This window comes from Hydra vulgaris, chromosome 11, assembly GCF_038396675.1.
Source record: "Hydra vulgaris chromosome 11, alternate assembly HydraT2T_AEP".
NCBI lineage: Eukaryota > Metazoa > Cnidaria > Hydrozoa > Anthoathecata > Hydridae > Hydra > Hydra vulgaris.
In genome coordinates, this window is record NC_088930.1 from 32,147,184 (window position 1) to 32,160,000 (window position 12,817).

The 12,817-nt window shown below is 25.5% G+C and overlaps 1 protein-coding gene across 2 annotated transcripts in view; it reads right to left on the minus strand.

The window, feature by feature from the left end:
- LOC136087586 (uncharacterized) overlaps positions 1 to 12,817 on the minus strand; it is a 144,847-nt gene that overhangs the window by 97,492 nt on the left and 34,538 nt on the right. For both annotated transcript variants that reach the window (XM_065810785.1, XM_065810786.1), the window contains exon 6: positions 6,657 to 6,773. In XM_065810785.1, the coding sequence (XP_065666857.1) occupies positions 6,657 to 6,773 (117 nt within the window). The remainder of the gene's footprint in view (positions 1 to 6,656; positions 6,774 to 12,817) is intronic.

Consider the following 12,817-nt stretch of genomic DNA (forward strand, 5'->3'; position numbering starts at 1 on the left):
ATATGTTTTCTGGCGAATGTTTCAACTGCTGTTTGTTAGCAAAGAAGTTTCCTTAAGCCATATAAATTATTTAAGATAAATTCTTTTCCATTCCTACCACAGCCTCTAAATAACACTTAAAACTTAAAACTTATTGATATTTCTTGGGAAAAGTGTATTGGAATTACCTCAATGACTATTAGGATTTCACCAAAAACTTATCTATAAAACTTTTTTTTTTTGCTGCAACTATTTTACTATTTCACACAAAACATAATTGAGGCAACTTTTTTAAAACTTTATATGTACAAACTGATAATATCAGAAACCAATGCAGCTATTGTCAAATTTATTTCTTATATTAAAAATTCAAGTCTTTAAAGGTTCCATCTAAGTATGATTACATAGTAAATAAAAAACACTTTCAAGAAATTGAAAAATCTTTCCCAATAAAACAAAAAATATATATTATATAAATTTGTACCAACTATTGATTACGTTTATTACCACTCAAGTATTGAACTAAATTAGGAAGGTTTTTTTTTTTTTTTGAACTTTTTCAACTAGATTTGGATTTGGCTCATTAGACACATCAACTCTTTTATTTATTAAACAATGATTTGGTTTTCATTCAAAAACATTTTCTAACACTTTCTGCTATCAATACTTGACTAACTTTTAAACTTAAAAAAACAACTTAAAACCACCTTAAAACTTTAAAAAAAATCTTTATAATGTAAATTAAATATATTTAATAACACAAATCTTTTTTATTTAACAAACTGCTACTAGAACTTTTAGATTTCTTTAACTTGTTTCTTACCTTGAAATAAAAAGAACAATTTGTAACTGTATAAATATTCTGGTTGTACTTCAAACAAACAAAATTAATTCAAATTTTTGGTAATTTTTGTTGCAATCTTTTGGGAATTAATTAAATTGGAAGACATTGGTGTGACTTTGTAAAACAAACTTTTCTTTATAATTTGCATATAATTAAAAGTAATATTAACTATAAAATCAAAATCATAAAAAATGAGTAATATAAAATTTACAAGCTAAACAAAATAATGTAAACGGCAGTTGTAAACAGCTGCAGTTTACATTATTACATGTTTATAGCTGTAGTTTTTGCTATTTATAAAAATTTATTTTGATGACACAACTCTTTATGTAATGGTTTGAATAGTAAAAATTGAAGATTCTCCCCTTCATATTTTGCCATATATACCAGATCATATTTGAGTCGTTTTCAGTAACTCTGTTACTGAAATTTTGTTCTAAAGCTCTTAAAATCCAATCATAGTACAATTGACATAAAAAACTAGCGCTACAGGTAATATTTATGGTTAATATAAAATAGCCTTTTATCTGACAAATAGTTGAAATTTTGTGTACAAAATTGTATATATAAATGCCTGCTTCAAGCATGTCCTGCATCATGGACTATATTGTTATATACGGTAACTTTTTTTTCTTTTTTATTAAGGCTAACAGGTTATTATGGTACTTTAGAGATGTCAATACGCAGTATTTTAGAATATATATAAATTTATACCTTATCCTGTTGTAGTTGTTCTGAAGTTTTTATATATTCTTATAATATTTATTTAGAATCTCTTTTTTACATAAAGCAAGCATGCTCTATGTAAAAAAGAGATTCTAAATAAATATTATAAAGATAAAAATATTTCATGTCTACTCCGTGACGCTTTTTTTCGTAAAATGTCAAATTTTATAGAGCGTTTCAGCACTCTCAAAATCACTGGGACAATATAATGATAAAAGATTTTAAAAAAGTGAGTAATATTGAGATACTCTTTACTGTTTATATGTATCTACTCCATTACTGTCAATATGATTTCTTCTTAACAACAGTTGACAACATAATGGAGCTGACATTAAAGTAACAAAACAATTTGATTTCAAATATGCCAAAAAAATTTACCATTAAAAATTCATTGCAGCAATAAAATATGATAATGCTGCACATATATATATATATATATATATATATATATATATATATATATATATATATATATATATATATATATATATATATATATATATATATATATATAGCTGCTTTCTTTTACTATCAATAGATTGTAAAAAATTAAGTAATATTTTTAATTGACAAGTAACAAAAAATCCAGAAATAGTTTGTGAAAAAAAGCGCAAATAATAGCATATGCGTCATGAACAGAGTAAAGTAAAAGTTATCTCAGAACTATCAAAAAGAAAAAAACAAATTGTTTGTTGTTATTGACCAAAAAATAAAATCTAGAGCTTTGAAAAGGAAGATTGAAACACTGTCATTAGAACCACCATAACACTGTCTTCAGAGCCACCAGAACGTAAGTTGAGTAGCACTAACAAATGCAAACAAAGAGGTAGAGTAAAGGTCGCTTATCAAAGGCTTATAAACAGATAAAAATATTGACAGACAAGTTGGAAATGGCTAAATGTTCAGCAGAAATATATAAAAAACATTGGTTAAAGATTAAATGTTCTTTGCTTGGTTCTCAAGCAAATTTACTGACAACCACTGATCGATTGTATACAACTTCTGTTGAAAAGGATTCTCTTACAAATGAAACTAGCAGGATTTCTATATTATCAGATACCTAACTCTTCTTCGTCGTTAAAAGTTACAACTTTAAACAGCAATTGCCATCGTAGTAATGCATCTCTTGACATTTGCATTGACAAAAGCAGCTACTACCTGATTCATTAATAAACCTTTATGAAAAATTCAGCGCAAAATATATGAGAAACAATATTTCATAAACAATGTTTACTCATTACCATCCATTTTTTGTCCGCAAACCATCTGCTAAAGATAGAGACACATATCAGTGCAAATAACATGAGAACATACAATTACTATGTGACAAACTTAACAATCTGAATTTTTTGAATGAAAAAAATATTGAAGAAGTATTGCAACATGTTTGTTGTAGCACCGATAAAAAAGAACACATGTTCAGGGAATGTAAAATTTATTTGGTGTCTCGTGTTTGATTTCGAGCAAAAAGATTGCTAAAGAATGAAAGCTTGTTTCCATCGGGAAAAAAAGAAAAGAAGAAAGAGAAATAGGAATGCGAAAAGAAGGGAGAAAAGAAAACAACAAATATTACCAGGAAATTCTGTGAATCAATTTGAAAGGAGCTATACAATCATGTTTTGATAATAAGACACCAGTTTAGAGTGTACGAACATTTAAAAGAAACACTTAATGTGACCCAAGTTATTATACACTTAGATTTTTCTGAAAACTATGTGTACTAAAATTTAGCTGCAACTTAATAATTACATTTTGGACCAAGTTTCAAACAAGCTATTTTGCATACAGGAGTAATTTACAAATGGATCAATCACTTACAACCATATCCGACTATTTGAGAAACAATCCTCCTTCTATATGGACACATCTGGAACCCATGCTAATGGAACTTAAATCAGGTACACAAAAATTACAGAACTTCACTTTTTCTTTGACGTACCAACCACACACTATAGGAATAAACAGAATTTTTTTTATTCTCAACTGTGCTATACAAATTAAAACTTCATTCAGCCAGTTTGAACTTTTTTGAAAGTGGACATGGCAATGGAGCAACAGATGCATTAGGAGAATCTGTTAAAAGTCAGACAGATCAATAGTTCAATATGGGTTGTGACCATCCAAATGCAGAAAAGTTATACAATTTTCTTAAAACTGGACATTCAAAAGTAAAGTTTTACTTTATAGAGGGATCCAAAATTACTTCTTTTGATTCAAGATGTTCTAAAATATTACCAATACAAAGGATGTAAATGATTACAAATTTAAACATTTAAGCAACAAAATCATCAATCTGGGTCATTTCAATAAAAATCTAACTGTCTTGTTGATTAAAGCAAACAATACTGTGACTGATCATAAAACTCACATTAATGATGTATAATGATTGGTATTCTAGTAACGGAGCGGACAGTATTAGCACACTTTAAATTCTAAAAGAATTTCTGTCTACTTATCTGCTTTTTTTAAAGGATGCTTTGACTTTATTATAAAGACAATACACTGACTTTTTATGTATCCCAAGTATATCTATATGAATACCTTGTACCTGAAAATTAGTTATGAGTATTTTGCTTTTAAATATTATATTACTAACAAATGTCAGTAACGGAGTAGATATGGTAACACAAATTCAATTTTTCATGTCAATAAATTTGGTTAATATACTTAATTTTTAGGATAGAGTTATAGCAACCAAAAATATCTCATTACTATTATTTTTATAAAAAAATGAATTTTTTTATAAAAATAATTCACAAATATAGATACATAGATGTTACAGTAACCGAGTAGAAAAATTATTAAGACTCATACTTTATTTTCATGCTACAACAGCAACAAAACCGTTTAATGAGAAATTGATATATTTTCTTTCTATTTAAATTACAGGCAGAACCTGATGTTACATAGTATGATTGTTTCTTAACCAAGAAATATAAACTTGATTTACACCTAATGTTGATTGAAATTACAAGAAATTTTCAATATTTACTACTTGCCTACCTTAAATGATTGTTTATGCAAAACATGAAAACAGTTTGCTGCTCATGGAGGTACAAGGTAATTTATTAGAAAGCCTGAACTGTTTGCAAACTATCCTTTTGAATGTTGAACCTAGCCATTTATTTTTAGTTTGACATAAAAATGCAATAAAAAAACTAACATTTCAAAAGTTGAGTAAAAGAGATGCAAACGTTTTTAAAATGATCTCTAATAATCTTGCTTAAGAAAATGGAGAGGATTCAATAGCTACATTTTTTACTAAAATAATTTTTTCAGGTTATTCATTACTAATTACACAATGTGGACATTGTGAAATGAGCTTTATTAAGTCTTTGTATTTATAAGTATAAACCTAATGCTTTATAATTAGTAAATATATTATCTAAAAAAAATAATTTCAATAAATAACCTAGTTTTTGAATCTTTTACATTTTCTTCAGCAAGATTATTTGTATAGATCACTTGAAAAAGAAATTGGAAAAAATGTGCAATCCCATTTTCCTACTTGCACCTGGAAATGCTAATTATATGTCACACAAGTTTATATTTAAGTATATTGCTATTATAACCCTGCTTGAGTTTCTTCAGGGAAAAAAGAAACTCCTGTAGACTGGTTAAAAAGAATGCAATTTTTACATAATTTAAACAACAATTTGTTATTTAGATTATATAAAGATGTTAATTGGGAATTTCATTAATTACAGCAAAATTTTATAAATAGTGTACAACAGGAGACTAATTTTTGAGCTGAAACCTTGTTTAAAGTTGATTTTTTCAAAACAATAGATATTCCATTGCTCAATGTTTATTAAGCATGCTGCATGTTACCAATGCTAATTTAGGTGGGAAAGGAGATTTAAAAACATAACTAAAATATTTAGTTATGCAACTAATTTGGCTGTGGTAGTCACAGATTAGTGTTACGTTCAAACATATTTGATGTGGTTTGAATGTGTAAGGGACACTGACATCTTTCTTCCTAATATTTAGAAACTTTTTAAATATTTAAAAATAGTGATGAACTTGCTGAAGCAAAGCAACAAAATTAATGGCAATATTAGGCGCATTGTGCCTTTAGACCCAAGTAAAACGCGATAGACTGCTCACCAAAGAGCTATCCATCAACATGAATTTGACTTTTTCTGACAACTATAACAACTTTTTACTTGCCATATGTACATGTTTCAACAAGCAAAATGAAGCAGAAGCCCTTGGCTTACTTACGCAAGCCACAATTAACAAAACAATACTTTTAATTCTAATATTCTTTCAGATATTTTTTCAGCTATTGGTCCTCTTGTTTCTGAAGTCATTGCAAGTAAATTTCTGTATGAATGACATTTTTATATACATTTACAAATTTAAATATAAACAAATCAGTAAGATGATACTTTACATTAGAAAATTATGAAAATATAAAATCTTCTGCCAATGATATTTGCATATCTCTACCTACATCAAGTTTGTGCAGAACCAATATTTGAATTTTTTAAGTTCATTTAAACTTGAGCTTAAGAAAGCCTTTGGACAAAAGAAATTTCGGAAATGTTTATACGTTTTTGACACTTGCAATTTTATTTCATTACAGTCGACAATGTTGATAACTCACTATGGAAAACTTCATAATAGTTATCAATTCAATAAATTCACACTGTAATCACATTAATTTACTTTAACTGCTCTTTTGTACTTAAAAAACTTTTATTCATTTTTTGTTTCATATTCATTTTGTTTTTTCTGGCTTTTGGCTTTTGTTTTTCTGACTAAAAAAAATTACAGCTTTTTATGTCTTCTGTTTAATCCTGATCTTTAACTGTCTTCATTACTTTCTGAAATAATGGTTGCATGCAGCCTTTTTGATAAGAAATTTGTTTTAAAAAAAAAACTATAGATTTTTTGACAATTAACTGTGAAACTTACAAAGAAAATAAATTATTTTTATTTACTTTACAAACAGTATCAGTGGAGCTTACTTCTTTTAAACTATCCCTCATCAAAAAACACAATGAATAAAATAAGTAAATATTATACAATAACAAAAATATAATTATTGATACTGCAATATCTAAAAACATTTAATGAATAAAATATAATTATTTTTTACCATCTACTAGATAAAACTCGGTCCAATTGGTTGGATTACAGTAAATATTACTATCAGTGATGTTCACATCCAAAAAGCAGTTTTGAGAATCATTGTAAATTATTATATATTTTAGACCTAAAAAAAAAAACAATTACCTAAATACAGAAAACTCACATCAGCAAAATCAAACTTAGATGGTAAATGCAAATAATTGACTAACAGACTGCATGTGACTTTTTTTATATATAAATGTCATTTAAAGCACCTCAGACTTGTCACCCTCCCTAATTTCTATATCAAAACCCCTGACTAAAAAATACTTCATAACCCTACCTTAAGATTAAAGTGTTTACAGGTGAAAAAACCTTGACTTTTTTTAATTTCACATTTATTATGACATTATAATAAACTACTTTTTCATTTTACTATAAAGAAATTACTTGTCAATATCAAATGTATGTATATACTAGTGTGATTCTATATTGATCATAAAAAATATAAATTTTCTTTCCTCATCTATACCATATAGATGAGGAAGAAAAATTAGAATAGATGAGGAAAGAAAAATTGGTATAAATGAGGAAAGAAAAAGTTGGTATAGATGAAAAAAGAAAAATTGGTATAGATGAGAAAAGAAAAAAACCGTACAGATAAGGAAAGAAAATCTAGAATAAACGAGGAAAGAAAAATTGGTATAGATGAGAAAAGAAAAAGTGGTTTAGATAAGAAAAGAAAAATTGGTATAGCTGAGTATAGATAAACTACTTTTATTAGATAAAAATAACAATATTTTTAAGTCTGTAATTTTTATAGCCTTTATATTTATAGCTAGTAAGTGTTTATATGTATATACTAAAATATGTATATATTTATATATATATATATATATTTTTATATATTTAGTATATACTAAAATATGTATATATTTATATATATATTTATATATATTTAGTATATACTAAAATATGTATATACTAAAATATGTATATACTAAAATATGTATATACTAAAATATGAATATACTAAAATATGTATATACTAAAATATGTATATATTTATATATATTTATAAAGATAAAAATGACATTTCAAAATCTGTAATTTTATAATCTTTATACCTATAGCTAGTAAGTGTTTATATGTATATATTAATATACCTTTTTTTTTTTGTAATTATAAAATTCAAAATATTATAACTATTGAAATAAGAAATAAAGTATATTGATACTCTCTTGATATAATAGACTTTACAAAAAAGATAATAATTAAAATATGAAAAGTTGTTAAGTCATTTGAAAGTAGAACAACACAAGTTCTCGGCTTGAAGGACTACCAAATGATCTTACTATTAGTAATCTTTCCAAATTTAAATAAGTTGTATAGTTCAGCTACAAACTCACAAAACAACTTTCTGTTGAAAAAATAATTGATCAACAAATTGTTTCAAATAAAAAGCTAAAACTTTTTTAGTCATTGGAAAAGTAAATTCTGAATTCCCCATGATACATGAGAATACAAGAGGAACAAACGATGCATAGTTTATTTGGAAAGGAACTTTGATTTGTTATTTGATTTATCTGCATGAAAATGTGAACTGCATTTACCTAATTTTGATGACAGTTATAGCATAAACTTATTCCTTTTAATTAAATAAAAGAAATCAATAAAAAACTAGAGTTAATACTTTGCCTATTTATTTATTAAATATACTTCAACAATTTAGTTACAACACTCCTGCAGACTGGTTAGATTTGTAGTTAAAAAATTCAGGAAAAAACATATTTTATGCATTGTAATGTGAAAAATAGAAACTTAACAATATGTTATTTAGATCAAAATGTATTTTGGTATTTCATTAATTACAGCAAAATTTTATAAATAGTGTACAACATGGTTTTTGTTTTTTACTTAGATAACAGTAAATGAAAGACAGTAATTAAAAGACAAAAGAGTTTAAAAGGGTGGAGAAAGATCATTTTAGGCAAAGTTGATCAAAAAGAAGTAATAAAAATAAAGAGAAAAAATATAAATGTATATAAATGTTTATATACATTTTAAACATAATGAAAAATGTGTATAAACAAAAATTTTGTGTCAAAAATGCTGACAAAATAAAGGTTATTTAATTGTATGATTTTATTTTATTTTAATATATACTTTTTCTGAATTATTTTATTTGAACTTTTTATAAGCACTAATATTATAATATAGTGTTAGTACTTTATAAATAAATTTAAACATTTTTGTCATTTTATTGTAGGGCTTTATATTATTTTTTATTTAAGTCTACTTCCTTTTCTACTGGAACTTGATTTGTATTATAATCTTAATTATAAAGCAAAATATTATTTATTATTTAAACATTTTTATTTCACCTTGGAATCATTAGGTGAAATAAAAAAATGTTTAAGAACCTACTCACTTTCATGTTGTCAAATAAAAAATCCCCTTTCATATTATCAAATAAAAAATTTGAAAAAACAAAGAGATTTAGAAATGAAATTCCTGTAATTGTGTGTAACGATTTTCAGGTTCTTGGGGTTTTTAGCAGTATTGCAATCAAACAATTGATGTTGTAAGTAACTTATTTAATTCAAATATAAATAAATATGTTTAATTTTGTTTAGTTTGACACACCTTTTTTAGATAACAATGATTGTGATGATGGTAAAAATAACTATAACCCAGAGTTTTAGCAAGCAAAGTAACGAAACTCTATACTAGCAAAATTTATACATTTTACATGTGGATGAGGCAGAACAGGATAATTATAAAGCAGCAGTTATTTGTTAATTGTAAACCTTTAAAAATGACAAAAAATGAAGGCTATCTATCATTTAAACATGTTCAGACATTTTTAAATAAAAGAACTTTTTGTGTTTTATTATAAAAAACCTCAGCTCTACTCTAATAAATATATTATTAAACTGGTGACTCCAACTAAATTTGAAATTAAACAAAAAATATTATGGATAACATAAATCACACAAAAAATATCTTGAAATTATTTGGCAACATTTTTGATGAGCTGGCTTATTAGCAATACGTTAATGTAGAGAAAATTTAAATATGCATCAGCAGCTTTTGTAGTTCTAAGATCCTTTTTACTCACAGCTAAAAATGCATTTCATTCCATTTTGGATGATTGATCTTTCTTATATAATTCCTTACCATCGTTGTTTACATTAAACACTATTAACAATCGAAGTTAAGTTATAAAAATAACAATTTCTTTGAATTTATAACTAGTATTGCTTTTCTAAATAAGGAAAAAAATATTTTAGATTAAAAACAAAGTCATCATACTGTAAACAGCATTATGAAATGGTAGTAATATAATCGATTATATAAATAACTTGTTGACCAGATATGCCCCACAAAAGTCATTTAACTGAAAATATTCAAAAAGCTCTATTCCAAATTTTTTTTTTTAAATCAGATTCTAAAAGAGGATAAAAAATACTGTCTTAAAAATATAAACTTTTAAATGAATTATAATTAGCAATAGTTCAAGATAAATCTTTTTATGTTGTATTGCTTAAGAAAATTTTATTTTTTGCAAACTTATAGATGCATTTTGGTACTTTTAATGCATTTTAGTATTTCTAAAATTAAATTTTTTTTTACAATAATGAAGCACAATAATTTTGATGAGCTGGCTTATTAGCAATACATTAATGTAGAGAAAATTTACATAATTCTAAGTTCCTTTTTACTCACAGCTAAAAATGCATTTCATTCCATTTTGGATGATTAATCTTTCTTATATAATTCCTTACCATCGTTGTTTACATTAAACACTATTAACAATCGAAAATAAATTATAAAAATAATAAATTCTTTGAATTTATTACTATTATTGCTTTTCTAAATAAGGAAAAAATTTTTAGATTAGAAATAATATCATCATATTGTAAACAGCATTATGAAATGGTAGTAATATAATTGATTATATAAATAACTTTAGTATTTCTAAAATTAAATTTTTTTTTTACAATAATGAAGCACAATAATTTAAAATGTTTTATCAAAAAAAAAAAATTTTTTTAAATAGAATTTTCACCTGAGATATAGACTTCAGGCATAACTGTCCCATTGCGCCCCACAGTCCCAGTATGCCCTACTTTACTCAAAGTGGAACTGGAGTTTAAAAAGTATTAAGTTGTAGTTTGTTGACCTGTTTGAGAAGATTCCATCCATGAACTAACTATACAAAATTTTTATACAATAAAATCTGAAATTTGATCATTTGTTGATGAGAGTGTTGTTTCTGATTTAAGTAATGATCAAAATAAATTCATTACAGGTTATTACAACAACTCAGCAAAAAAATCTTTTAACATTCATATTGAAATTCATATTGCTGTTTACAGGGTTTACAGGACAGTTTTCTATACTGCATGATTATGTATGATGAGAAAAGAAACCCACACAAAGCTGTAGCTTCAAATTTATTATATTCATATTCAAATTTAGGAAGCTAATCAAGGAAAATTAAAAATTTATTCCAAAAAGTAAATCCAAATCAATAGTGTAGATTGATTTTGATTGTAGATATTGGAATGACCTAGTACAAGTATGTCAAATTGAAATGAAATCTCCTATTAAAATATATTTTTTATTTGGTGACCCAAATGCAAAAGAATCTAGAGATTATTTTGTGTTCATATGAAAAATTGTTTTATAACAATTAATTAAAGAGGCGTCACTTTCTTTCAATTTGGGCACTTCAAGCAATTTTTACAAACAAATCTTAATGCACCCTGTCATTTTTAAATAAAATGCCTCAAAATACATCAATTCTTTTGTATACAGATAATCATTAATTTTGTGTTTTGCTTTTATTAGGTCAATGCAATTCGCTCATAAAATGGATATTTTTTTAATATTAATTATATTGGATAAGCATTGATCTGACAAACTTCCATTCACCCCTTCTCAAACCCAAATATTATATGGGTTTGTATCCTGTGAGTTTCTACTTTTTCGTTTTTACCATATAGTTTTTCTTTCATAACTTCTTTTAATTTTTAGTTTATAAATTTTTTAATTTGTATAACTTTCTAAATTATAAAATATAATTATATTATATACAAAAAAAATTAAGCAGACTAAATATATTTAGTTGAGCATTTAGGAACATTTAACAATATTACTTTTGTGTGTATTAGGGCAATTCCACCCAGAAAAGTTTTTTGAAAACAATAATAGTTTTAAAAACCTATAAAACTGATTCAGACTTTGACATGTAAAAACTGACAAAATTGGTGATAACTGTGCAAACATACTTTTATAGTTGAAATTTGAATATGTTGCAAAAATTAATAAAACAAAAATCTTTTAGCTTTTATACTTATATTAATAACAAGCCATAACAAACATTTTTTAAAGATGAAATTGTTAGTGCTGTTGATGATTGATTGTTTTCAGTATTTTCATTAACTCACAGCTTGACACATAAGAACATATCTTCGGGCATCCACTCAACACTGAGTTCTCCACTTAAAATCCCATTTTTTTTACCTGCATTTATTGTTTTTTTTTACCTGTATTTATTTTTTGTTTTGACGCCCACTCTGGCCATAACTCTGCAAGAATATTCATGATACCTTCCCTGTTGATCATTATAAACCAAGAATAAAATCAGGAAATTTTAAGTTTAATCATTTAACTGATTCTTTTGAAGCCAAGCGGGTACTAATCCGATTTCCCCTAAATATGATGTGGCACATTGCTATATCTTCTCCAAAAGAAACAATAAGATGTATATTTACACATTCCCTATTTTCTTTTTTTGTCTTTTGACAACTTTTTCCTTTCCCAGCATAAACTACAAATTTTTAGCTACCAAACTAATAAAAAACTAACTAAACTATTTGGAGTACTATAAACACTATAGTTTAGAAAGGAGGGAGGTCATCAATATAATTTTTCTGTTAATTACTTAAATTGTGACTTAAATATTTATAGCAAGCGTTTTGATTTTAACTATTAAACTTAGGACTTAACTGAAACATAGGAAAAAGAAATGTTGTTTAAACTGACTTGCAAAAAGAAAACAAAAAAAGTTTTATGTATAAATGAACTATCATAACCTTTGTGCTTCTTGCAAATATAAATAGGTAAAATCACATTTAAGACCTTTTATAGGATAAAACTATAAATTAAAATGCTTGTAAA